Raw genomic sequence first — 27,810 nt, 5'->3', positions numbered from 1 at the left:
AAGCAACTCATACAACTCAATACCAGAAAAACAAACAACCCAATCAAAAAGTGGGAAAAAGACCTAAACAGACATTTCTTCAAAGAAGACATACAGATGGCTAACAAACACATGAAAAGATGCTTAACATCGCTCATTATGAGAGAAATGCAAATCAAAACTACAATGAGATATCACCTCACACTGGTGAGAATGGACATCATCAAAAAGTCTGCAAACAATAAATGCTGGAGAGGGTGTGGAGAAAATCGAATCCTCTTGCACTGTTGGTAGGAATGTAAATTGATACAGCCACTATGGAAGATGGTATGGCGACGCCTTAAAAAACTAGGAATAAAACCACCATATGACCCAGCAATCCCACCCCTAGACATATACCCAGTTCAGTTCAGTCGCTCAGTCGTGTCTGACTCGTTGTGACCCCATGAATCACAGCACGCCAGGCCTCCCTGTCCATCACCAACTCCCGGAGTCTACCCAAATCCATGCCCATCGAGTTGGTAATGCCATCCAGCCATCTCATCCTCTGTCGTCCCCTTCTCCTCCTGACCCCAATCCCTCCCAGCATCAGGGTCTTTTCCAAGGAGTCAACACTTCTCATGAGGTGGCCAAAGTATTGGAGTTTCAGCTTCAGCATCAGTCCTTCCAATGAACACCCAGGACTGATCTCCTTTAGGATGGACTGGCTGGATCTCCTTGCAGTCCAAGGGACTCTCAACAGTCTTCTCCAACACCACAGTTCAAAAGCATCAATTCTTCAGTGCTCAGCTTTCTTCACAGTCCAACTCTCACATCCATACATGACCACTGGAAAAACCATAGCCTTGACTAGACAGACCTTTGTTGGCAAAGTGATGTCTCCGCTTTTTAATATGCTATCTAGGTTGGTCATAACTTTCCTTCCAAGGAGTAAGCGTCTTTTAATTTCATGGCTGCAATCACCATCTGCAGTGATTTTGGAGCCCAAAAAAATAAAGTCTGACACTGTTTCCACTGTCTCCCCATCTATTTCCCATGAGGTGATGGGACCAGATGCCATGCTCTTAGTTTTCTGAATGTTAAGCTTTAAGCCAACTTTTTCACTCTCCTCTTTCACTTTCATCAAGAGGCTTTTTAGTTCCTCTTCACTTTCTGCCATAAGGGTGGTGTCATCTGCATATTTGAGGTTATTGATATTTCTCCCGGCAATCTTGATTCCAGCTTGTGCTTCATCCAGCCCAGCATTTCTCATGATGTACTCTGCATTAAGTTAAATAAGCAGGGTGACAATATACAGCCTTGATGTACTCCTTTTCCTATTTGGAACCAGTCTGTTGTTCCATGTCCAGTTCTAACTGTTGCTTCCTGACCTGCATACAGGTTTCTCAAGAGGCAGGTCAGGTGGTCTGGTATTCCCATCTCTTTCAGAATTTTCCACAGTTTGTTGTGATCCACACAGTCAAAGGCTTTGGCATAGTCAATAAAGCAGAAATAGATGTTTTTCTGGAACTCTCTTGCTTTTCGATGATCCAGCGGATATTGGCAATTTGATCTCTGGTTCCTCTGCCTTTCCTAAAACCAGCTTGAACATCTGGAAGTTCATGGTTCATGTATTGCTGAAGCCTGGCTTGGAGAATTTTGAGCATTACTTTACTAGCATGTGAGATGAGTGCAATTGTGCGGTAGTTTGAGCATTCTTTGGGATTGCGTTTCTTTGGGATTGAAATGAAAACTGCCCTTTTCCAGTCTTGTGGCCACTGCTGAGTTTTCCAAATTTGCTGGCATATTGAGTGAAGCACTTTCACAGCATCATCTTTCAGCATTTGAAATAGCTCAACTGGAATTCCATCATATCCACTAGCTTTGTTCGTAGTGATGCTTTCAAAGGCCCACTTGACTTCACATTCCAGGATGTCAGGCTCTAGGTGAGTGATCACACCATTGTGATTATCTGGGTCATGAAGATCTTTTTTGTACAGTTCTGTGTATTCTTGCCACCTCTTCTTAACATCTTCTGCTTCTGTTAGGTCCCTACCATTTCTGTCCTTTATTGAGCCCATCTTTGCATGAAATGTTACCTTGGTATCTCTAATTTTCTTGACGAGATCTCTAGTCTTTCCTATTCTGTTGTTTTCCTCTATTTCTTTGCATTGATTGCTGAGGAAGGCTTTCTTATCTCTCCTGGCTATTCTTTGGACCTCTGCATTCAAATGGGAATATCTTTCCTTTTCTCCTTTGCTTTTCGCTTCTCTTCTTTTCACAGCTATTTGTAAGGCCTCCTCAGACAGTCATTTTGCCTTTTTGCATTTCTTTTCCATGGGAATGGTCTTGATCCCTGTCTCCTGTACACTGTGAGCACAAATCCCTTAGAAAAAATGGAGTAGCCATCATGGTCAACAAAAGAGTCCGAAATGCAGTACTTGGATGCAATCTCAAAAATGACAGAATGATCTCTGTTTGTTTCCAAGGCAAACCATTCAATACCACAATAATCCAAGCCTATGCCCCAACCAGTAATGCTGAAGAAGCTGAAGTTGAACAGTTCTATGAAGACCTACAAGACCTTTTAGAACTAACACCCAAAAAAGATGTCCTTTTCATTATAGGGGACTGGAATGCAAAAGTAGGAAGTCAAGAAACACCTGGAGTAACAGGCAAATTTGGCCTTGGAGTACACAGTGAAGCAGGGCAAAGGCTAATAGAGTTTTGCCAAGAGAATGAACTGGTCATAGCAAACACCCCAGACCACTAGACCATTCAGGCTTATACCTAGAGGAAACCAAAATTGGAAAAGACACATGTATACTAATGTTCACTGCAGCACTATTTACAATAGCTAGAACATGGAAGCAACCTAGATGTCCATCGACAGATGAATGGATAAAGCAGCTGTGGTATTCCATATATACAATGTAATGCTACTCAGCCATAAAAAGGAATGCATCTGAGTCAGTTCTAATGAGGTGGACAAACCTAGAGCCTATTATACAGAGTGAAGTGAGTCAGAAAGAGAAATATAAATATCACATACTGATACAGACATATGGAATCTAAAAAGATGGTATTGATGAATTTATTTTCAGGACAGCAATGGAGAAACAGACATAGAGAACAGACTATGGACATGAGGGGAGGGGAGGAGGGAGAAGGTGAGATGTATGGAGAGAGTAACATGGAAATTTACAGTACCATACGTAAAATAGATAGCCAATGGGAATTTGCTATGTGACTCAGGGAACTGAAACAGGGGCTCTGTGACAGGCTGAAGGGTGGGATGGGGCCAGATGGGAGGGAGGTTCGGGAAGGAGAGGACATGAGTGTACCTATGGCTGATTCTTGTAGATGTATAACAGAAAACCACAAAATTCTGAAAAGCAATTATCCTTCAATTAAAAAAAATTTTAAAAATGGTCGAAAGTTCCCCACCTTCGATGAAAGACATGATTACAAACACCCAAGAGGTTCAATAACCTCTGAGGAGGATGAATTCAAAGAGACTTGTGCTGAGACACCTTGTAATCAGACTGTTAAAGGCCAGAGAAAAAGTGAGAACCTTGAAAGTAGGAGGAGAGAAATGATTTGTCACACACAAGGGAGCCTCAGTAAGATCATGGCAGATTTCTCAAAAAACACCTTGGAGGAGAGAGGGCCAGGAGCTGATCTGCTCCAGGAAGAAAAATGTCAGTCGAGAATTCTAAACTTTCAAAACTGTCCTTCAGGGGCTTCCCTGGTGGCTCAGTTGTAAAGAATCGCCTGTCAATGCAGGGGACAAGGGTTCAATGCCTGGCCCGGGAAGATCCCACATGCCACGGAGGAACTAAGCCCATGCACCAACTACTGAGCCAATGCTCTAGAGTTGCAACTACTGAGCCCACGTGCCATGACTACTGAAGCGTGCACTCCTAGAGCCCATGCTCCACAACAAGAGAAACCACCACGATAAGAAGCCTGAGCACCACAACGAACAGTAGCCCCATTTACTGCAACTAGAGGAAAAAGCCTGCACAGCAATGAAGATCCAGCATAGGCAAAGATAATTAAATAAATAAAATCATCAAAAAAAAAACACCTGTCCTTCAAAAGACAGTCCCAGATGGACAAGAGCTGCAGGAGTTCTGCCTGCAGGAAATGCCTCAGCCCGTCGGGCAGGCGAGAGGAAAGGACCCCAGACAGTAACCCCGGGCTCTGGAAAGGAAGACACGCAGTGCTGGTGTCAAAGTCATGATGGTTTGTAACAGCAATTTTAGTTTCCTACACGATTTAAGATGCTAACATAGTCTTTTAAAAAGCATTTTTTAGCCTAAAAGCTCATGTTATTGTAACTTTGGTTTATAACTCCATATTTTGCTTTCTGTAGAACTAAGAAACTGATGTATCTACAAATTTCTATTTGTGTTACTGGACATGCAAGTAATACAAGTAATTTTGTGACATCAACAACTGATCCGAGTGGGACAAAGCTGTAAAGGAGTGGAGTTTTCGTGAGCTGTTAATGTCAGACTAATACAAACTCAGATAGGATAGTTGTGACTTTAGGATGCTAAATGTAATCCTACCACAAAGAAGATACACAGAAGGGAATGAAAAAGGAATTTGAGCATTTCATAACATAAAGGTCAGTTAAACATAAAGATGACAGCACTGCAGGAGATGAGGGACAAAAGAACTTACAGGGCATGAAAACAAACAGCAAAACACCAAAAGCAGAGCCCTCCACAGTACTTAGCCTCAAAAGGACATTCTGACACGGGTTGCAGCATGGATGGACCTGGAGGGCACTGCACTCAGTGAAAGAAGCTGTTCACAAGAGGAGACATGCCCTGTGATCCCACTTACATAAGGTACTTAAAGTCATTAAGTTCGCAGAGACAGAAAGGAGAATGGAGGGTGCCAGGGGCTGGGGGAGAGTAGGGAGTGAGCGTTTAACAAGAAGAGCTCTAGTTTTGCAAGATGGAGACTCTGAGACAGATGGTGGTGAGGGCTCACAGTGCTGTGAATGTATGTAATAACCCGGGGCTGTGCACTTACAGGCAGTTAGGGTGGTATATCTATGCCATGTGTGGTGCTGGTGGTGGTGTAGTCACTAAGCCGTGTCCAGCTCTTTTGACCCCATGGACTAAAGCCTGCCAGGCTCCTCTGTCCATGGCACTTCCTACATATATCATGTCTAGGTGTGTATTTGACTAGAATTAAAGCCTGAAAGAAAAGAGACTTAAGAGCATAATAATCAAATGCAATATGTGAGCTTGATTGTACCTCAGCTCAAAAAACCACAATTGTAGAAGGTGGTTTGGGGACAACTCAGTACATCTGAATGTGGACTGGGTGGGAGGTGATGACTAGGAATGTGGTTAATTTTATTTGAGACGCTGATTTTTTTTAAAATTTCTTTTTTCTTTTTTTTGGTTAGCGATGAGAGGCTGACTGCACCCGAGGCCAGCTGACCACGTAAGAGGCCCGAGACCCCACAAGAAACCCAGTTTGGTGGTTTGGACCCGCCACGAAGGGTGCTTTTGCACTTGGCCCTGTTATTCGTGGCGGCTCTGTTCTATGGTGGTGGTGGTTTAGTCGCTCAGTCGTGTCCGACCCTTGCGACCCCATGGACTACAGCCTGCCAGGCTCCTCTGTCCATGGGATTCTCCAGGCAAGAATACTGGAGTGGGTTGCCATTTCATTCTCCAAGAGATGCTGATGTTTTATAAGGATGGTTGTTGAACATTAGGAAATTGCTGATTCATTCTGAAGTGGACCAGGTAAGCAGAGAGATAGACAGAAGAAGTGACCATGGCAAATGTTGACAGTGACTGGATTCAGGAAGTGATTATATGGATACACACTGCATTCTTTCTGCTTTTCTTTAATACGAAAATTTTCTTAATTAAAAGAAAATATCAATTCCATGTAACAAAGGAGATTACAAACAAAATGAAAAAGCAGCTCATGGAATGGGAGAAAATCATTACAAATCACATTGATAAGGGGTTGATATCTAAAATATGTAAAAAATTCACACAACTGAATAGCAAAAAAACAAACCTACCCAACCAATATGATTTAAAAATAGGCAGAGGAATTGAATAGATATTTTTCCAAACAAGACATACAAATGGCCAACGTGCACATGAAAGGTCCTCATGAAAGCATCACTGATCATCAGGGAAATGCAAATCAAAACCACAGCTCCGTGTTGTCTTGTACCGTTAGAATGTTGTTGCTGTTTAATCACTGAGTTGTGTCTGACTCTTTGCAACCCCAAGGACTGTAGCCTGCCAGGCTTCTCCGTCCATGGGATTTCTCAGGCAAGAATACTGCAGTGGATTGCCACTTCCTTCTCCAGGGGGTCTTCCCTACCCAGGGATCAACCCTGCATCTCCATGTGTCCTGCATTAGCAGGCAGATTCTTTACCACTGAACCACCAGGGAAGCCATACCATTAGAATAGCTATTATCAAAAAGAAAGAAGTAATAAGTGCTGGGAAGGATGTGGAGAAAAAGGAACCTTGTGCACTGCTGGTAGGAATGTAAATCGGTGCAGCCACTGTGGAGAACAGTATGGAGACTCCTCAAATAATTAAAAACAGAATTACAATATGACTCAGTGATCCCAGTTCTGGGTATTCATTCAAATGAATGAAACCAGTATCATCAGAAGAGTTGTCTGCATGCTCATATTCACTGTAGCACTATTTACAAAAGCCAAGACGTGAAAGCAACCTAAGTGTCTATCGACAGATGGATGGATAAAGAAATGAAATTGTGATGCATATAAAATGGAATATTATTCAGCCACAAAAAGGAAACCTTGCCATTTGGGACAATGTGAATGGCATTATGGCACGTGAAATAAGTCAGGTAGAAAAGATGGGTACTGTATGATTACACTTACAGTGGAATCTGAAAAAAAAATGGAGCTCACAGATACCAAAAAAAAAAACCCAGAAGTGGTTCCAGAGGCGGGGGTGTGGGTGGTAGAATGGGTAGAGGGATCAGAAGGCACAAGCTCCAGTTACAAGCTCTGGGGATGTGAGAGCTGCATGGTGACTATAGTTTACAAAAGAAACCCATCAGGTGACACCACAGAGCTTCTGGGAGGAGCAGGTCTCCTGAGACGAGTCCGAGGGTCTCCTCTGACCCGGGGGTCCTACAAGCTGGGTGCTGCCCTACGCAGACTCTCTGAATGTTTGCAACATGGGCGTGGGTACCCACTTCCCCAGACAGCAGCCTCAGATCCACCCTCCCCCCACACCCCCAATGCTCAGCACAAACTCACAGAGCATTTCTTTGTTGAACATTTCAGTGGAACAGAAAATCTGCCTGTCTGAGCCAGAAACGAGACATTTCCTTCCAGATCTTTGTTTATCTAAAAAATAAAACCCCCGACCACCCACACATTTGCAGCTTCCGTGTGACACGTGCTATCTGGACAACCCACCCCCCACTGCTGCCTAAGGGAGGGGCCTGCAGCCCATCCCACTGGACCCGTGGGCAGCCGCGGTCACACTTGCTGCCCAGGGATGCAGAAGGGTCTCTGTGTCACCCTGTCTGAGCTGAGGAAGAGTCTCCAGCATGTTTTGGAAATTAGCCAAGTGGAGGCCACGTCACTCCCTCTGCATTGCAGCGCGTCCTTCCTCCATCACAACATCCTGTGGAGCCTGGGGCAGCGGAGACCTCGATTCCACCCACCACCCTCTCGAAATGGTACAAAATCCCTTTTTCCACAGCTTGGTTTTTGGACTGACACTCACCATGGGCTTGAAGGTGACAAGCACTTCGCAGGACATGCCAGCTGATAGCGGGCCTGGGGGGTCAAAGCTGCAGGAACAACAATGGAGCAGGGCTGAGCCTCCTACCTTCATAGACAACAGCTGGGTTGAAGCCACTGTCCCAGATAGCCAGTGCCAGGGCAGGCCGTCAAGAACCTCCTTCTTGCCCTGTCCTAGGGCCTGAGTCCCTGCTGCCTCCCTGGGGCTCAGTCCACAGGAGAAGCTTCAGGGACATCTGAGTGTCAGTTGTGGGAAGGGAGGGAGGGAAGGAGGGGAGGGGGAGGGGAAAGGGAAGGGGGGACGGAAGGAGGGGCCAGTCCCAGAGGGTGCAGATGCTGTGGGGTGAGCAGCAGTCATGGTTCCCTGGGGGCAGAAGCCAGGCCTGGAACAAAGGGTCTAGGACTTTGGTTTCAAGGTGAGGGGGTGTGAGCCAGGCAGGGAGCTGGGACTGAAGGCGCTGCATTCAACTGGAGCCATCCGAATCTCACTTCAAGTAAAAGGATCAGGAAAACAGCCCCATGTTCCCAGTGATTCTGGAAGGACTTTGAATTTGTCTGAAAAAAAGGAGCCCCCCACAAAATTGCTAACACAAAACATGAGGTCCATTTTCACAAGCTTGGATTTTACCTCTTGTACTTTGCTTAGAAAACACAAGCAAAAACTTAATATTAAAATCTGTCTCTGGCTGGCTTGAGCCCCTTGAGCGTCCCAGGGGCTCAAGGCAGAAGCAGACCCGAGCTCCTCGTGTTGGGAGGGAAGTGTTCTGGTGTCAGACTAACAGAGTCCCAGACTGGCATCTTGCCAGTGGGTGGGTCAAAACCCAGACTTGAAAGCTGCGCACAAACCGACAGGGACATGGCAAGGGGCAGGGCCAGACCCCAGGACCTCAGGCGGTAGAATTACTGAAAGGAGACTTTTACAGACAGGAGAAAAGAACCAGAAATATCAGCTCATCTGAAAGGGAGCTTGGGACTTTCAGAAATGAGGAATATGGCAACTGGAATTGGAAATTAAATTAGCAATTTCAATGGCCGATTAGATACCATCAAAGAGAGAAAAAGTGAATGAAGGGACAGACCCCAGAAACTTGCTCAGAGAGATAACGGTGAAGGGGAGGGGGGAGGCAGTGTGATACAGGTGTCAGGAAGTGTGGGGGTGCAGAGCAGACAGGTTTCAAGTCAAGCACACAGAGGGCCGGTCCGTGAGGATGGATGGGGACAGTGTGTGAAGGGCCAGAGTGGAGAGATGTCCACAGTTGTTGGCAGAGCCTGACCAGGAAGCACAGGGAGTTCTAAGCAGCTCTAGGAGACAGCGATCCACAGTAGATATGGTGGTGGACATGCTGAACCCCAAGGGCCCAGCGACCTCACGGTAATCAGAGGAGGCTGGATAACCTATGAAGCAGGGGACTGGCCAGAAAGCTGACTTCCAACAGCAACAGCATAAGCCAGCAGACAGAGAGGACTATCCTCGTGGTGTTGAGAGAAAACGCTGCCTGCCCATTAAATGTTCCTGATCCAGGCTGGGGAGGGTGACCACCCGACTATGCACCCCCGCCCACTCCTCCAGAAACCACAGATTCACAGGGAGAACTAGCCACACGGGAAAGCCCCGCTGTCAGCATGCCTGGACAGTGGAGGACGCACTGGTGATAAACATGGAACAAGGGAAGACAGAAAAGGGAGCGAAGATCCTGCGTCTGGCTCACAAGCCGCACAGAATGGACAGCGAGTCCAATGGGGAGACTGACCAGAGCCCCGGCCAGTGGCACAGCCCCAGGAGGCACTGCGGGCAGCGGGCAGGGCCTCGGAGGCTGCAGCTCTCACACAGCAGGAGCCATGCAGACCTGGGTGCTTAGAGCCCGGGGGACCTCCCCACTGGTGACGAGGAGGAGCAGCAGAAGCCAGGAGGGGGAGGAGAAAAAACCCTTAACGAAGAAGTCAAAATGCTTAAGGAGCAGAAGAGAAGAGGGCCGTGCAGAGAGGTACAGTAACGGTCGTTATGAGGAAAATGAGGAAAAACAAAATAGGAAGGAAGAGAGGATTCCAGGGACCAAAAGGGATCACAGACAAGAGGATCCGACTCAGGCATCAGCAGGGTCTCAAGAGAAGAAACCTGAAACTCTGGAGCAGACTGAAAATTTAAACAGAGTTCAAGTACACAGTCCTGAAATAAAAAGGCTTTTCTCTTTACTTTGAGGAGGCACGAGGCCCCCTAGAGAGCTCTCACTCAGAGCCACTGACCTCAAAACACAGAGGAGGAAATGTCAAGCCATTCATCAGGGAAAAGGAGGCTGGCCTGAGGAAGGGGGCGGAGACACTTCAGAAAATGCCCGCAGGCCCCAAGTGTGGTTCAAACAAAGAGGCTCTGGGAGCAGCTGCAGGGACTAAGGCCCCGCCCACAGCTGCCCCACTGCCTACTCCACATGGACGAAGTCCCGCAGGCTCTCCTCCACGCCCACCAGCTTGCAGTAGTTAATCGTGTAGGTGGCGTTGATCAGCGTGATCTTCTTCTTGTACACTTTGCCGACATCAAAGTCCTAGGAAAAGCGAGTGAAAAGTTAATACTCAAAGCTCTCTGGTGGCTGCTTCTCGGCACCTAACAGCCATGCCTGGGAGGCCAGGACATCTCCCTGTTCTCCCAGGACCTCCGCCTCGGGCAGGAGGGGGGTGCCTGGGAACCAGAGGGTGTGGGTCCCCCAGCAAAGGGTTGGGTGGTGCCTGGCTCCTCCAGGGGGACTGGGAAGTTGTGATGTCCCAGCCTCCCTAGGACCAGTGCCTTCCTGGGCTGGTGCCTGAGCCCTTCCATGGGACCCTGTCACCCTCGGTCCCAGGTGAGGACACGTACTGGGACCCTGGGCTCACCTTGAAGTGGATGAACTTGGGCTTGCTGTTGAAGGGGCACCCTCTGAACTCACGCCCTGATGCCACCTGTTTGTGGATCAGCCCACTGCGTAGCCGTTGCACCGTCCGCGCCAGGATGTCCTTGTCCATCTTTGTTCCGCCCACCGGCTTCCGGTCCACGTCCTCCTTGGCTACCTGGGGATTGACAGGGCCATCTGGAAAGCCTGGCCAGGCCTCCCTGAGGGCAGCTGGGGAGTGAGGGACATGAACAGCCAGGGTCACTGAGGCCGCATGGGGCGGAGAGGGAGCCACATGGGGAGGGGGGCATGCAACATCCAAGGTGGGGCACCAGCAAGGTGGTGGGGGTGGGGGACAAGAGGCTGAGCAGAGCCATCCATGACCTAGAGGATTTCTGGAAAATAATGGCAGAGGGGGGTTTTCTAGGTTTTTTGTTCTTGTTCAGTTGCTCAGTCGTGTCCCACTCTTTGCGACCCCATGGACTGTGTAGCACACCAGGCTTCCCTGTCCTTCACCATCTTCCAGAGCTTGCTCAAACTCATGTTCATTGAGTCAGTGATGCCATCCAAGTATCTCATCTTCTGTCGTCCCCTTCTCCTCCTGCCCTCAGTCTTTCCTAGCATCAGGGTCTTTTCCAATGAGTCAGCTCTTCACAACAATTGGCCAAAATATTGGAATTTCAACATCAGTCCTTCCAATGAATATTCAGGGTTGATTTCCTTTAGGACTGACTGGTTTGATCTTGCAGTCCAAGGGACTCTCAAAAGTATTTCCACTACTACAGTTCGAAAGCATTTTAAAATTAGGCCAAGAAAAAGTTTTTGAAAATTTCTACAGGAAGCAACATTTTGTCAAGTGGCACAAAGGTGCGGCCTTGACAGTCTCAGTGATTTAGAGAGGGAGCTTCTGGGGGCCTGGCTCTGGTGCCGGGGCTGACCCAGGGACTGGTACCCTCCTGCCTTCTCACTCCGGGATGGAAGCTGGCCTGCTGACCGGTGACCCCTGTGCAGTGGCCAAGTCTGAGTGGGATAGTGCCTAGCTCCGGCCCAGTCAGCCAGGCCTCCTCAGAACCAGCAGAACCAAATGGCGTGGCCCTCAGAATGATGGGAATGAGTTTGCCCACAGATAAGGCCAATGCCCTCCCGGGTGGCCAGAAACAGAGCTGGGGCCAGCATCCTGCTGCGTGCACTGGACACTTGCCAATTTCATGGCTCATGGAGCTATGCCTGCTGGGATGACCACTGCCCTGGACAGAAGGCTGTCAAAGGAAGTGTGAGCAGGCCTTCCAGCCACAGGTTTCCCAGTGGTAAGTGCAGGAATCAGGGCTCACTCCCCCACCCCGAGCCCCAGCCTGCACCTACTGTGTGCGGCCCCTGCCGGCCTGTGTGCTATGGGGGAGGGAGGCAGTCAGGAGGAGCCACGGAGCAGCATCCATGAGCGAGGCCCCAGCAGTCACCAGGACAGGATCAGGGTGGGTAGGGGAGATGGGGCTGTGTCTGTGTCCGAGGAGCTACCTGGAAAGGCTTGTAGTCCTCCTTCCAGAGCCCAGGGATCTCCGGCCAAGCCAGTGTGTCCTCCTCCCCGCCGAGGCTGCTCCCGTCCCCCTGGACAGACTCACTGGAGATGGCCGTCAGCAGTGGAGAGGACTGGTAGGATCTGGGCCTGTTCTCCTGGAGTTGGGGGAGAAAGACAGGGCTCATTCTAGAAAAGAGAACACGCTGATGGGAGGAGGACCCCCAGGACCCCAGGCCCCTCACACACAGATGGGAAGGACCACCCCGGGACCCCAGGCCCCACTCTACATTGGAGACCAGAGCACACATCATTTGTCACTTCCATTTAAAGTACAAGTGTCTACAAATCATGAAAGCCTTTCTCCAGGGCCCACATATGTGCCAGAATCCCCTTCACAGACCTTTATCTGCTCTTGGGCTGGACCTGGCCTCTGTCCAGGGACATCAGGCTGGAATAGGGATGAAGGTGGAGGTTGAGGTTGCTGCAGGTGAGAGAAAGGCCCCCCATGGAGAAGAGCAGGAGCACTCTGGGTGGTTGGCAGGTGTGAGACAACAGGGAGGAGGCAGCAGGAGGTGCAGGTGGGCGCTGCCCAGGACGGCAGGGCAGAGAGGGGCACTGAGAAGAGTGGAGACCTCGGTGGGGGGGGGGGAGCAACACGAAATGAAGCCTGGGGGCTCAGCCGGCAGCACCCTTGTTGGAGCCAGTGAGCTGGGCCTTCAGGTTGGGGGTGCACAGGGCAGAAGTGGAAGAGCCACCCGGGCTCAGGAGAGGGCCCCGAGATCCCTGTCCCACATCTTCAGGCACAGTTAAGCAGGTCACCGACACGGTGCACATGTAAGGCGGCGAGAGACGATCCTGTTTAGGGTACGCATGGCTGTGGGGTCTGCCTCCCAGGTGGGTGAGGCACCAGAGACCGGGGGCTGCCTGCCTGTACCTGCGCTGTTACCAGGGGAGTCTGCCACCCTGCCTGCCTTGGGAAGGAGCCTCGAGGCCATCCATATCCCTGGTGGTGGGGGTGGGGCATCAGATGCAAGCACCGGGGAGGAAAGGTCCTGGGGCCAGGGCGCTCTCCGTGGTGCTGATCTTGGTTGGCAGGCATGGTCCTGTGCTGCCAGGGCATCCGCTCACCAGGGGACAGCAGGGTGGGGCCTCTGTGCTCTGCCCATCGCAGAAGGTGGCCACATAGCTCCAGGTCTGGTCCCTCAGGCTCCGCTGGCCTGTGGGTCTGGGGGGCTCGGGCCGTGGCCTCCTCCGGTCCTCCACAGCCTCCTCCTTCAAGAGCCGACTCACAATCTCCTGTTTCCTGCGCTTCTGCTCCTCCTCGAAGGCGCTGCAGGGAATGCTGTCTGGGCCGAGAGCCAGACACACCCCCGACCCGAGAGGCTGGGCCCACTGGGCTCCAGGGGAGCAGATGAGGAGGCCCAAGGGTGGCCGGGCCAGAGACCCGGGGCACCAACCTTGGGCTCTTGTGTCCCCGCTCTCCTAGTCCCCAGGCTGCTGGGGCCCAGCTGAGGCTCAGACCAGGGCAGCCTTGGGTGGGAGGGTGCTGCTCCTCACTTGTCCCTCCCACGTGTCAGGACTGAGAGCCTCAGATGCTGAGGAGCTGCTCCCCGACCCCGGGACTCCTGCAGGCGGGGCAATGGTATGACTAGGGAACACTCCTAGCAGCAGGACCAGGAGGTCACAGGTGGGCAGATGCTAACAGTGACCACAACGGGTGGGGCTAGGAAGCGGGGGTAAGGGAAGAGCCTCCAGCAGGAAGAGGAGACACAGAGCCTACTGTGCAACGCTGGGCTGAGGTGGGAGAGCTGCGAACTTGCTCTAGCATCTTGGGAAGCCCTCCAGAGGACCCTTTTCTCTCAGAGCAGGCGCAGCCTGGGGACCTGTGAATGGGGACCTTGAAGGTCCAGGGATTCTGGGGGATGATGGAGTGCAGCATGGACTGAGGCATCACTGAGCACCTGAGACCAAAACGTGAGCCCAGGTTACCCTTGCCTTCCAGGAGGGAGGAGAGGGCCGGTGGGGGCTGGGGTGTGCAGAGACAAAGGAGTGAGCCACTCGTCGTGGGGGCATGCCAGGTGGCAGAGTCAGGAGAGGCTGTGCTCTGAGGCCCAGGAGAGGTACCTCGCATGGGGTGGGGGTGGAGGGGAGATGCAGGGCGAGAGGCAGCCTCACTGGTTGTGGCAGAAGTGCCCCCGCTGTCCTGGGGTGCCCCCAGCATGCTCACCGGTTCTGGGCCTCCAACTCCTGGCGCCTGCGCTGATGGCACAGGTGCTTGAAGGCATCCCCACCTTGGGCCAGGATCGCCTTCTTCTCAGCCTGGGCCTTCTGTTCTGCCAGCTCTGTCTTGGCCTGGCCCCACGCTTGAAATTTCCGGAGCGTTTCCTTGGTAAAGGAGAACATGGAGGCTCCGGCGTCTGCAGGTGTATGCGGGCACACTGGAATTTATGGGGTGGGTGACCTTACACTGTACTAGAGACACAGGTGGTGAGGATGTCACCACCGCTCCTCCTGCACCCCCAGTTGCCTCTCCTGAAAATCCTCCAGGGCTTCCCTTGCAGATCCCTTCTCACATCCCTGGCCTAATTGACCCCCAGGCCCCACTTTCCCCAGGAAGGCCTGGGACCCCAGCACACGGCATGCTGAGCCTGAGAGGCTGTCCAAGGGCAGGTGGGTGCACGCAGTCCCGCCTGGATCCCGGAAGGGCTCCTACCCGGTTGGCAGAGATACTGTTCTTCAGGGCCAGCACTGCGTCCATGCGCCTGCGCATGTGCTCTCGGGTCTCCAGCTCCTCCTTCTGCTCCTGCTCGCGGATCCTGAAGGGAGGGCCTGGTCAGCACTTGAGCAGCCTCAAGGCTGGGAGAAGCCCCAAGGAAACAGCCAAGTGCAAGCGGGAAAGAGAGCTGGGCTGCACATGAGCCGCGAGAAAATGGTGAGATCAATTTCTCTAGACCAGTCCTTGTCTGAAAACAGCAGCTGTCAGCTCAAAACTGAAAACACACAATGACGTGAGGGTTCAATGATAAAATCAAGAGAATTTCAACATAAAAGCCAGTGACCCACTTTCTCAGGCTTGCCCTTGGCGGGGGTGAGGCGGACACAAGGAGACTGGGGAGAAGGAAAGACGTACTTCCCCAATGAGGCCTTCAGGAACCTCAGGGCCTTCCGGTGGTTCTTCTGGGCCTCCTCCACCAGCTTCTGCTGCCGGAGTCCAAGCTCCTTCTGCAGGTGCACGCATCTCCTGCAGGGGCAGGGGGTGGGAAGGATGAGAACATGTGCTGTGGAGAAGAGGGGACAGGAACACGTGCTGTACAGACCCGGAGGGGACTAAGGCCAAATGCATGAGGGAGGACCCTGCACTGTGCCTGGCGGGGGCAGGGATATGGGGACCCCGCAGGTGTCCACGGGCTTAGATTCCACAGAAGCAGGAGATCCGGTGACAGGTAGAGTGGAAGCTGGAGGAAACCTGTGAAGGTGGGATGGGGAACAGGGACCCCCCCTGGGGTGGGAGGTCAGGCCCCCTGGCCTGCGGCACACCTTGTCCTCCTGCTCTGTGCTCAGAAGGGGCTGCCCCTGGGGAGTGGGCAGTGTCAGGCCTCAGGGAGGATGGGCTGAAGGAGTGGCCAGAGAGGAGAAAATGGCTGGGTGTCCAGGAGGAAGCCACTGTCAGGTCAGGGAGTGAGCATAGCTCCAGCCACTCTGGCCGGGGCTGGGAAGGTGGGCCCGGGCGGGCAGGCAGGGGAGGGGGCAGGCAGGACCCCAGGCCTGGACCCACCGGGCCCGCAGCAGCCGGTTCCGCTCTGCCTTCCTCGAGGCCCCCATCTCCCGGTGCAGCTGCTTGGCTGCCCGCTCCTGAAGGCCTCTCCTGGCGGCTGCAGCCTCCTCCTGGGCTGACTTGCGGGCGTCCTCCAGCTGCCCTTCCTGGACCTCGATCTGCCACAGGGCGCTCCTGGCAGGCGGGGGTGTTCACGTCAGCCAGGGGTGGGAGACTGGGCTGCCCCTCTGAGCTGTGGCCACTCCAGGGATGTGGCACTGCATCTGACCGATGACACCTGGGCCCCTCCTGCTCTCTGGGTGCAGGGGAGCAGAGGCCCCACCACATAGCGCCCACCCTCTTACCTGCCTCTTACCATGCCCCACCCCCCCCCATGATACAGGCTCCTCGCAGCAGGGTGTTCTGGGGTTTTACTCACTGACGACACCTAAGTGCTGGGATCAACCCCTAAGTGCTATCAGGGTCTGGCACTTAGCAGGTGCTCGGGGACAGTGAGTGACTCTGTCTGAGCTCCCAACCCCCAAGGTCAGGCGCGGCACTCCAGATGGAGTGGCACATGCGCACCCCCGGAGGACGGCCTTGGGGACAGCTGACACTTGCTCTGTGGCCTGCCCACGCTCAGCTGACACTGTGAATTGAGGGGCTCGTCGACATCCCTGTGGCCTGAGGTGCCCTTGATTGTGGGCACACAGACTCCAGCAGCAACACCCAGGGCCCTGAAGGCACATCCCCCTGAGTACAGGTTCAAGGGTGACTTCTGGTTAGCCACAGGCCCGGGACAGGGCTGCCAGGGGTCAGCACGTGACACCCCTGGTGTGGCTGCCATGGGCACAGGCTTGGATACACTGACCCAGAGGTGGTGGCTGGCTTAGGGAAGCACCAAGCAGTGGACAGGTCTATTTATGAAGGCTTGGTGCCCACGGAGCAATGTCCGAGGAAGAACCAGCAATGAGGCCGTGGAGCTGGAAGCTGAAGCTGATGACTGCACCAGAGGACAGAGGGACCACTATGCTGTCCAAGGGTGACACTGACTAGGTCATGGAACTGGGTGGGCTTCCAACAGGAGCCAGGAGAGGCCTGGGCGGCCCCGCTTAGCCGTGACGCAAACGGCAGTGGACTCTGCAGCCATGAAGGAGGTGCCTTGTGGCTGCTGTGTAGGGAGGAGGAGTGGGCGCAAGGCAGGCCGGTGCTGCTAATGGATGGGACGCACGAGGGGACATCTGAGGGGACATCTGATGTGCGTTTTCTTGCATGTAAATTAGACCTTAGCTGATTAGTAAGAAAGTATGTGGGCATTGGCCACGCCCACATGAGGAGGGGCAGGCAGCTGGGCTCCCTGGGTCAGGGCCTGAGGAGCAGGCAGCTGGGCATGGTCATCAGACTAGCACTTGGTGGGAGGAGAAATGAGTGAAAACACAGAGGAAGATGAGCGGCAAGTTTCTGAAGGTCAGAGAAGAGACAGGACAGATCAGACAGGAGACGAGGGTGAGCCTCTGAAGGTCAGAGAAGAGAGAACAGGTCAGACGGGAGACGAGGGTAAGCCTCTGAAGGTCAGAGAAGAGACAGGACAGGTCAGACAGGAGACGAGGGTGAGCCTCTGAAGGTCAGAGAAGAGACAGGACAGGTCAGACGGGAGACGAGGGTGAGCCTCTGAAGGTCAGAGAAGAGACAGGACAGGTCAGGCGGGAGACGAGGGTGAGCCTCTGAAGGTCAGAGAAGAGACAGGACAGGTCAGGCGGGAGATGAGGGTGAGCCTCTGAAGGTCAAAGAAGAGACAGGACAGGTGAGACGGGAGACGACGGTGAGCCTCTGAAGGTCAGAGAAGAGACAGGACAGGTCAGACAGGAGACGACGGTGAGCCTCTGGTTTTGTTGGAGCTGGACTTCCAGGCATGAACTGTTTCAGCAGACACACAGAAGAACATGTGCTTCCCAGTTCTGTCTGAAAGACAGCCTGGAGCAGTGGGTCCCCCTGGTACCCACCCTGGATCCCTAAACACCATTCTCTCCGCAAGACACCAGGTTCTGGGCACACCTGGCAGGTCCAGGGCTGGGAAACAATAAACAAGCAAGCCTAGAACTTGTTATTACCCCCAGAAAGTGCTGGAAGAACGACAAGGAGCCAGCTTGAAAGAGGTACCACTGGCCAAACTGCGTATGATGAGAGCATCGAAATGAATGAAGACGGAGCAGGAACAAGTCACTGAGCAGAAAAGAAGTTGGAGAGTCTGCACTGACACAGAAAGACATGAAGACAGCATTGCTCTATACAGCAGGATAGAACTCGCACATTTAGAAAGACTCACAGAATTAGAACACTGCTCGCAGGGACCTCCCTGGCGGTCCAGTGGTGAGGATTCTGCTCCCACCACAGGTGGTCAGGGAACTAAGGTGCCACACGCCACACAAAAAAAATAAGAATGAAAATCGCCCTTTGGCAGCCATCATCATAACCGATTCAAGCGAGAAACATCAGTAAATGCAAAACGGGAGCGTGAGAGGGGCGGGGAGGTGCTGTCCAGGTTCACATAGTGCACCACAAGTTCCAGCAAGTTCCCACAGGAAAAGCGTGGCTGTGCAGAAGGAACCCTGCAGACCGCATCTCCATCAAGGGACTGAAATCTACCCCTGCAGAAAAGGGAACAGTGGCCATCAGGACTCTTGCTGGGGGGCACCAGGTGGGGGATCCTAGGCTGCCGTCCTGAGGCGACATCACACAAAGGCAACCTGAGGGGCCCTTCCGGGGGCGGAATCTTCAGAAATATTGAGGTCAGAAGGTCTTTCGTACTGGAAGCAGGACGACCCTCTGTAACCACCCCAGGGGGGACCCTCTTGCTGTAAAGTGTCACCAGATAATGGGGGGAAGGGGGACACTGGGGATTCTTCGTGCTGTTTCTGCAAGTCTTCTGTAAACTTGAAATTCTTTCAAAAGTTAGAAGCTTTAAAAAATGAAATGGACGATACAGTGGACAAAGGCAGAGCTGCCAGGGGTGTCCCAGGCAGGGGAGGAACAGCCCAGGTGCTGGGTGGCGCACAGCGGGGCTGCCAGGACAAGCTCCTGGTGGAGCATCTCTCTAGGGGGTGGGGTCTGGGGGGATGCTTGTAGAAAAGGCGTAAAGATTTAAAAATCATTTTGGTTGTTCCATGGTGGCACAAAGAGCAGAAAAAAAAATCAGAAGAAGCTGATTTCATGGTTCCTAAGAACTCAAACAAACGTGGAGAAAGTGAAAAACACTGAACAAAAAGGGAAGTCTTGACTACCCTTCCATTTTTAGGCAGCTTGAAAGTCAAGTGCCAAGTGTGGTTCTCTGTCTCAAGGCCCCACCACCAGCCCCAGCTGGCCTGGACTCACTCGTTCTGCTGTAGCACCGCCGTCATCCGCGCCTGCAGGTCCCGCTCGTTCTCCAGCTCCGAGCACAGGCGCTGCAACGCTGCCTCCAGGCGTCCCATGGCTGCCCTGGGGACCCCAGGGACGGCGGCAGTCAGGGCCTTGGGGTTGCCAGCCCCCAGCCAGCCATGCCTTCACCTGATTTTTTCACTTGCAGGAGATGAGTGGTCAGCGGGGTGGGCAGAAACGTGGCCGAAGGCAGGCTTCTACTGGGCCTACCCTCACTGATCTGACCACGCTGCCTTTACTGGCTCCGCTGGCCTCTCTAACAAGGATGGGGAGCTGGCTCCTGGTTGCCAGATTCTCAGAGCAGCAGGCACAGCCTGCTTTTGGCCCAGGAAGGACTGAGCATACTCACTTGCCAACCAGAAGCATCTCGAGGACAAAAGCCACCAAGAGACCCCCTTGGCCAAGCCCCCCTTGGTGGGGGCTCGCTTCAAGAAATCCCCTTGAAATTTCTACTTCAAGTCCCTCTGACCCCCAGTCATCTGAGCCCAGTTATGCTCTGATGAATGGGGTGGGTGGGGATGGCATAGGACACACAGACACACCACCCCTGCCCCTAAATACCCCCTCTAAGGGCAGAAGTGGGTGGGGTCATCTCTATGAGAATGGCCTTGAGTGACACTGACCAGATGGCTCTGGTCTGTAGGCCCGTGACCTGGTGCCATCTGGGGCCCTGTGCTGGATGCTCCTCCCCACCCCTACCTAGCCCATCCTGGTGTTCCTGCTCCAGGGCCGTGTGGCTGCTATTTCTATCACTCAGGTCCCAGCCTGTGGGTCGGCTTCTCAGGGAGGGCCCCCTGGACACCTGTATCAAAGTGACCGCCCTTCTGGGTCGTGGCCACCTGCCTCCTGGTGTCTGCTGCTGCTGTCAGATTCCCACAAGGGCAGGAGATGGGTCCATTCCCTTGCCACCCAGGTGCAGTGGGCACTAGATGCGGGTAACAATTGGGTGGACACAGCTCCTTGCTCACACACTGGCCCCAAGGCCCCACCTCCAACCTCTGACCTACATGTTGTTGGCTGCCCTCTCCGCAGCCATCTCGGCAGCCACGCTCTCCTGCTGCTTGACCAGGAGTTCCATCCTCCTTCGACAGGCACGTAGCTCCCCTCTGGAAGTTGAGCCAGAACCAGGGTGAGTGGTCCCGCGTACCCCAGGCCTCAGTCTCCCTCTCCTTGAGTGGGACAGGCCCGGGGCGGCTGACACAGCCTCTCCTCCTCCATCTCACACATTCAGGAGTGAAGTTTCATGTCATCCACACGGCAGTGTCACGGCTGGTCAGATAGGAGTGGAGGGCAGAGAACCCCCACGGCCAGGGCACCCGCACAGCCCGGGGCAGGGGACCAACTGGCCCACTCACCTTGTCTTCTGGATGAAAAGGTCCTTCTCTTCATGCAGCTGGTCCAGGTGTCTCAAGTCCCTGCACATCCGGGAGGCCTGCATTTTTTCCTGGGCCGTCAACCTCAGCTTCTGCTTGTCCTTGCTCTGCTCTATTCCTGGACTTCACGCGGAAAGGACACCTGCCACCCTTGTGTGGGGGCCATGTCCCCCCACCGTACTGTCCAGAACACAGAGGTCCCCTCACCCTGTCCTCACCCGGGTCAGTTACCAGGAGCTTCCCAGGCCGGCCTTCTGCTCAGCCTCCCTTGGGACATAGTCCAGCACAACCTCCGGGTCCTCCAGCTCCTCTGTGTCTAGACGGCAAGCAGGAGAAAGCAGATGAGACCCTCAAGCCTGAGGCTCCTGGATAAATCCTGACAGGTGCAGCAGTTCTCAAAACGTGGCCCGGGGAACCCTTTCTAGGGGTCGACACGTCAAAGCTATTTTCATAACAATAGCAAGACACTACGTGTCTCTTCCACCCTGAGCTTGGTGAGTGTGGCGTGAAGTTGACAGGGTAACAGTGGTCTCCAAACAGAGGAAATACACTGCAAGTGTGAGACATTTTTTATCTCTCCCTTAAGCAGCAGGAGGAAACAAACTACAAGTATCAGATTTTTTTTCCTTCTCTGTGCAAAATTAAAAGGAGGTTTCTCTTAAAATTCTGTGTGGCCATGATGACACCTCGTTCCACTTGAACTTAACTTTTCTCAAACCTTGAGCTAACCAATGAGTTTTTCTTACATAAATGTTTTTCTTAAACTATGTTAATGAAACTATGTATTTGCTTTGGAATTTGCCTTTCTTCAAAATGGTTCCACCTAAGACTAACTTTTTTCTTTTCTCAAACCTTGGGCTGATAATAGCTCAACAAACCAGTATTCATATTAGTTGTTTTATGACTGGGGGGAGGATACACCTCGGGCTGTCCTATCTCAAAAATGCGTGTTGTGGGAGAGGGGCCTGGTGAAACTCCCTCAGCCTTGAGGTGTGTCTCTCTTATCTGATTAATACCTTTCTAACAGACATAAAACAGCTTGTTAAAACTAGCAAGGGGGGGCACTCTTTCTGCTCCCTTCTGATGTCTATGTCAGAAGCTTTGTCTATCTCTTTTATACTTTAATAAAATGGTATTACACAAAAGCTCTGAGCGATCAAGCCTTGTCACTGGGCCCAGGTTAAATCCCTCTCCTCCGGAGGCCAAGAATCCTGGCGTCTTTCACAGCTCAGCAACAACCTTTCAGAGTTTTCCAGAGGCCATATGACACAGGACACCACACCAGACTAGTGAGAGGCAGACATCTGCTCTTAGGCCAGGCTCTGCATGTTACACCCAGCAGGTTCATTACTGCTATTTTAAGTGAGTAAATAAATTTTCTTTTAGCTTTAGTTCTTAATGCAGTAAACATTGAAAGGTATAACTGATGTAAACCAGAGTTCTTTGGGTCTTCAGTAATTTTTTAGAAATATAATGGAGTTTGCTGACAAAAAAGTGTGAGAATTATTGCCTTTGAGAATCACTGCCAATTTCCAGCAAAACACGGCTTATCTCCAGTCCTTCACTAAAGTTCAGCAAAAATGACTGAAAAGAAGTTCTGAAAGGCATGAATCTACAGTCATGAGATGGGGGCAGTAGGAGGGAGAAGGCAGCACAGCATAGGGGCAGGGGCTCTCAGGCATGGAGGTGGGTCCTAGGGGGGCAGGGACATCAGTGTCCCTGTAAAGCTATCCTGCTGGTGTCTAGCACTAGCCCAAACCAAAGCACATCTTAGAGGAACTGCAGATCACAGGACTTTTTTTTTTTTTATCCAAAAGGTTCCAGGAAAATAAAACAAGAACAGATCACATTCAAAGGACTGGAGTAAACATGGCACCGGATTCCTCGACAGAGGCGCAGGAAACCACAGTCGCCACGTTCATGGTCTCAGCCACACGGACCCTTCCTCCAATTAAAGACAGAATACTATAGGCTGCCTTTTCGAGAAAAATGTGAGCTTAAAAAAATGTAGTTTCTGTGAAAAAAAGGGAATTAAAAGGCCCCTATCAAGCCCACCCTGTGCCTTCTGTGCTGTGACATGTATGTTCTTTGTGAGGGGACCCTTTTTAATTACCGTCTTCCACGAGCGGCTTGTCATCCAAAAGCTTCTCGTCTTCTTCCATCCTGGGGCAAAATCAGCTGCAAAAAGTCTACCAAGTACAGAGATGGATTTAAAAAACATTGAAAAAAAAACTGGATTTCAAAGAATTAACCATTTCTCTTCTAAAAAGACATTAAGAAGATGAAGAGAGGCCATAGAATATGAGAAATTATCTGCAGTACACAGATCTGAGGAAGGTCTCACACCTAGAATATTACAGACATGTAAGGATTAGATCAGCAGGAAAGACAGTCTACAATCAAAGACGTAAAGGAGGACCCTCAATGGGTGGGGTGGGGGCAAAGTTGTGGTGCATCAAGACCCACGCCTGGGGGGAACCCCAAATTGAAGGACCATCATAATTGCAGAGGTTCTCCCCAAGGAATGGGGTCCAAGCCCCATGTCAGGCTCCCCATCCTGGGGGTCGGCACCAGGAAGACAGGCCCCTGGACATCTGGCTTTGAAGGTCAGCATGGACTTCCCTTTGGGAGAGGCAGAGGGCTGTGGGAATAGCAACCCTGCTCTTAGAGGACTTGCACAAAGTCCCACACACTCGGGGCCCCAAGCAGAAACAGGAAACTGACAGGAGCCTGGGCCAGACCCACTGCTGACCTCAGGAAACCTCCTGGAGAGGCCGGAGGTGCGGGCAGCTCACCCTGGGAACAGGGACGCTGCCAGCAGCTGTTCTTGGGGAGCTGGCTCCAACATTTGGACACAGGGCAGCGAGTGCCACGTCACAATCCTCCCTCCGGCTTATCAGTGCCAAGACCCGGCCCGCACACCAGTGAGCTGACACAACTACTCCAGGACCCCCAGGCCCTGCTGCCAGGCCCACCATTGGCTTGACACCAATTCTGGAAGCCCTGGGCCCCAGCCCTGCCCTCCAATGGGCAGATGCCAGACCAGAACTACCACAGCCCTATGCCATGCCATGTCAGGACCCAGCTTGCCCACCTGCAGGCCAACATCAGCTCCAAGACACCTCAGCCAGCCACCCCAGGATCTGGTCCCACTCACCTGCAGGCCAACATCAGTTTGGGACGCTTCAGCCCCACCCACCAGGGGCATGTATACACACACACACACACACACACACACATCTGGGCCTCCTTAGTGGCTCAGGTGGTAAAGAATCTGCCTGTGATACAGGAGACTGAGGTTCAATCCCTGAGTCAGAAAGATCCCCTGGAGAAGAGAATGGCTACCCACTTAGTATTCTTGCCTGGAGAATTTCATGAACAGAGGAGCCTGGTGTGCTACAGTCCATGGAGTTGCAAAGAGTCAGACACAACTGGGCAACTAACACACACATATACACACTGCTATATATGAGTCTCATGGTAACCACAAACTAAAAATCTGTAATAGATACATACATACAAAAGAGAAAGGAATCCAGAGAAAACACTAAAGACAGTCATCAAATCATAAGAGAGGAGAACAAAAGAAGAAAAGAACAAAATAGAACTAAAAACACAGCCCTCAAACAACTAACTAAATAGTAAGAAGTACATACCTATCAGTAACTACTTTAAATGCAAATGGACTAAATGCCCTAATTAAAAGACACAGAGTGACTGAATGGGCCCACATATATGCTGCCTCATAGCTCAGCTGGTAAAGAATCTGCCTGCAATGCAGGAGCCTCCAGTTCAATTCCTAGGTCGGAAAGAGGCCCTGGATAAGGGACTGGCTACCCACTCCAGTATTTATGGGCTTCCCTAGTGGCTCAGATGGTAAGGAAGCTGCCTGCAATGAGAGAGACCTGGGTTCGATCCCTGAGTTGGGACTGTCTGGGTTGGGAAGATCCCTGGAGGAGGGTATGGCAAGCCACTCCAGTAAAGAGCTTCCCTGGTAACTCAGCTGGTAAAGAAGCCACCTGCAGTGCAGGAGACCCTGGTTCAATTCCTGGGATGGGAAGATTCCCTAAAGAAGGGATAGGCTACCCACTCCAGTATTCTTGGGCTACCATGGTGGCTCAGATGGTAAAGAATCCACCTGCAATGCAGGGAGACCTGGGTTTGATCCCCGGGTTGGGAAGATCCCCAGGAGAAGGGAATGGCTACTCACTCAAGTATTCTTGCCTGGAGAATTCCATGGACAGAGGAGCCTGGCAGGCTAGAGTCCATGGGGCCACAAAGAGTTGGACACAACTGAGAGACTTTCACTTCACAAGAGACTCACTTCAGATCTAGAGACACATACAGACTGAAAGACATGATGGGAGAAAGTATTCCATGCAAAATGGAAATGAAAAGAAAGCTGGGTTATCAGGGACTTTGCGCCCGGGCGCGCTGGGGGAGGGGTCCCAAAAAAAAAAAAAAAAGAAAAGAAAGCTGGGTTATCAATAGTTATATCAGACAAAGTAGACCTTAAAACAAAGACTGTTATAAGAAACAAAGAAGGACCCTACATAATGATCGAAGGATCAAACCAAGAAGATTAACAATTGTAAACAAATATGCACCCAATATAGGAGCCCCTAAAGACATAAAGCAAGTATTAATAGCAACAAACACAAAAGGAGAAACTGATAGTAACACAATAATAGTTAATGTAAGGGGGGACTTTAACGCCCCACTTACATTAATGGACAGGTCGTCCAGACAGAAAATCAATAAGAAAACACTGACCTTAAATGACACATTAGACCAAATGAACTTAATAGATCTATATAAAACATTCCATCCAAAAATAGCAAATAATTTCAAGTGTACAAGAAACAGTCTCTAGGGCAGATCACAGGATAGGCCACATATCAAGTCTCAACAAATCTAAGAAAATTTAAATCATAGCAGGCATCCTTTCTGACCACACAACTATGTGACTAAAAATCAACTACAAGGAAAAAACCACAGGAAACACAAACACGAGGAGGCTAAACAATACACTACTAAACAACAAATGGATCACTGAAGAAATCAAAGAAGAAATAAAAAATTTCTTCTAGGGACAAATGAAAACAAACCAACAAAATCCAAAATCTGTGGGATGCAGCAAAAGCAGTGATAGGATGTAAGTTTATAGACATACAGGCTTACCTTGGGAAACAAGAGAAACCTCAAATAAACAGCCTAAACACACACCTGAAGCAATTAGAGAAAGAACAAGCAAAACCCATTTAGCAGAAGGAAAGAAATCATGAAGATCAGAACAGAAATAAATGAAGTAGAGACTTGAATAAAAAATATCAATGAAACTGAGCTGGTTCTCTGAAAAGATAAACAGAATTGATAAATCTTGAGGCCAACTCATCAAGAGAAAAACAGAGAGGGCTCAAATCTAGAAATCAGAATTTAAAAAGAAGTTACAACCAGAAATACAAGTCAATGCAACAGAATAGAAAGCCCAGAAATAAACTCACACATTTATGGTTAATGATGGTGATTGCAGCCATGAAATTAAAAGATGCTTACTCCTTGGAAGGAAAGTTATGACCAACCTAGATAGCATATTAAAAAGCAGAGACATTACTTTGCCAACAAAGCTCCGTCTAGTCAAGGCTATGGTTTTTCCAGTGGTCATGTATGGATGTAAGAATTGGACTGTGAAGAAAGCTGAGCGCTGAAGAATTGATGCTTTTGAACTGTGGTGTTGGAGAAGACTTTTTTTTTTTTGGAGAAGACGTTTTTTTTTTTGGAGAAGACTTTTTTTTTCAACTGGAACTAATTCCTTTATTAAATAAGCTTCATTTGGGAGCTGACTACCACAGACCTCAGGAGAAAATGCATCTAGCTTTTGCAGAGATCAACATAGTTCAGCAATGCCCAAGCTCCTCTTTCAGAGAGGTGAACCTCAGCTTAGAGGAAGGGCTGAGGAGGCTTCCACACTGAAGGTGACATGGAGAAGACATAGTAATCACATGGGAGCCAGTCCAGGAGCAAACCGAGTGCATGGCCACCTGCTGCTTCCCTGTGCCCTGCCAGGAGAGCACTGCAAAGCAGAGGCATCCGGGTTCCCAAGCGGGCACCAGCAACACCTCCAAGGCAGACCTGAGGAACCTGAGGATGAGGTTCCAAAAGTAGTCCCTGCAGAGGCTAACAGTCTGATCAGGAATAAAAGTAGACGGGGGTGGGGGCGTGGTGTGTGTGTGTTCACACACACGTGTCTGACTCTGCAACCCCATGGAAGCCCACCAGGCTCCTCTGTCCATGGAATTTTCCAGGCAAAAATACTGGAGTGGGTTGCCATTTCCTTCTCCATGGAGAAGACTGTTGAGAGTCCCTTGGACTGCAAGGAGATCCAACCAGTCCATCCTAAAGGAGATCAGTCCTGGGTGTTCATTGGAAGGACTGATGCTGAAGCTGAAACTCCAATACTTTGGCCACCGCATGCAAAGAGTTCACTCATTTGGAAAGACCCTGATGCTGGGAGGGGTTGGGGGCAGGAGGAGAAGGGGTCGACAGAGGATGAGATGACTGGATGGCATCACCGACTCGGTGGATATGAGTTTGGGTAAACTTCGGGAGTTGGTGATGGACAGGGAGGCCTGGCGTGCTGCGATTCATGGGGTCACAAAGAGTTGGACATGACTGAGCAACTGAACTGAACTGAACTGAATCTACAACAAAGGAGGTAAGAATATACAATGGAGAAAAGACAGTCTCTTCAATAAGTGGTTCTGGAAAAACTGAACAGTTACATGCAAAATAATGAAATTAGAACTCTCATACCACACACACAAATAAATTAAAAATGGATTAAAGACCTAAATATAAGACTGGATACTATAAAACTCTTAGAGGAAAATACAGGCAGAATACTCTTTGACACAAATTGCAACATCTTTTTTGAACCACCTCCTAGAGTAATGAAAATAAAAACAAAAATAAACAAATAGGACTTAACTGAACTTTAAAGCTTTTGCACAGCACAGAAAAGGAAACAATAAACAAAAAGAAAAGATAGCTCAGAGAATGGGAGAAAATATTTGCAAATGAAGCAACCAAGGAATTCATCTCCAAAATGTACAAACAGCTCATGAAGCACAATATAAAAAACAAACAAT

General features: G+C 50.9%; 1 protein-coding gene across 1 annotated transcript in view; it reads right to left on the bottom strand.

Annotated features, from left to right (window-relative positions):
* The window catches only part of CFAP74 (cilia and flagella associated protein 74), a 97,959-nt gene that overhangs the window by 39,709 nt on the left and 30,440 nt on the right, over positions 1-27,810 (bottom strand). Inside the window, exons 3-17 of the mRNA XM_043924398.1 lie at positions 22,776-22,851; positions 20,894-20,978; positions 20,645-20,785; positions 20,297-20,395; positions 19,245-19,349; positions 15,894-16,067; positions 15,249-15,359; positions 14,832-14,934; positions 14,346-14,503; positions 13,247-13,448; positions 12,519-12,599; positions 12,118-12,273; positions 10,607-10,780; positions 10,163-10,281; positions 7,725-7,791 (exon numbers count right to left, since the gene is read on the bottom strand). Of these exons, the coding sequence (XP_043780333.1) occupies positions 7,725-7,791; positions 10,163-10,281; positions 10,607-10,780; positions 12,118-12,273; positions 12,519-12,599; positions 13,247-13,448; positions 14,346-14,503; positions 14,832-14,934; positions 15,249-15,359; positions 15,894-16,067; positions 19,245-19,349; positions 20,297-20,395; positions 20,645-20,785; positions 20,894-20,978; positions 22,776-22,824 (1,824 nt within the window). The 5' untranslated portion in view covers positions 22,825-22,851. The remainder of the gene's footprint in view (positions 1-7,724; positions 7,792-10,162; positions 10,282-10,606; positions 10,781-12,117; positions 12,274-12,518; positions 12,600-13,246; positions 13,449-14,345; positions 14,504-14,831; positions 14,935-15,248; positions 15,360-15,893; positions 16,068-19,244; positions 19,350-20,296; positions 20,396-20,644; positions 20,786-20,893; positions 20,979-22,775; positions 22,852-27,810) is intronic.

This window comes from Cervus elaphus, chromosome 14, assembly GCF_910594005.1.
Source record: "Cervus elaphus chromosome 14, mCerEla1.1, whole genome shotgun sequence".
Taxonomy (NCBI): domain Eukaryota; kingdom Metazoa; phylum Chordata; class Mammalia; order Artiodactyla; family Cervidae; genus Cervus; species Cervus elaphus.
The sequence above is the reverse complement of the archived record's forward strand: the minus strand, read 5'-3'. Positions and strand labels throughout refer to the sequence as shown.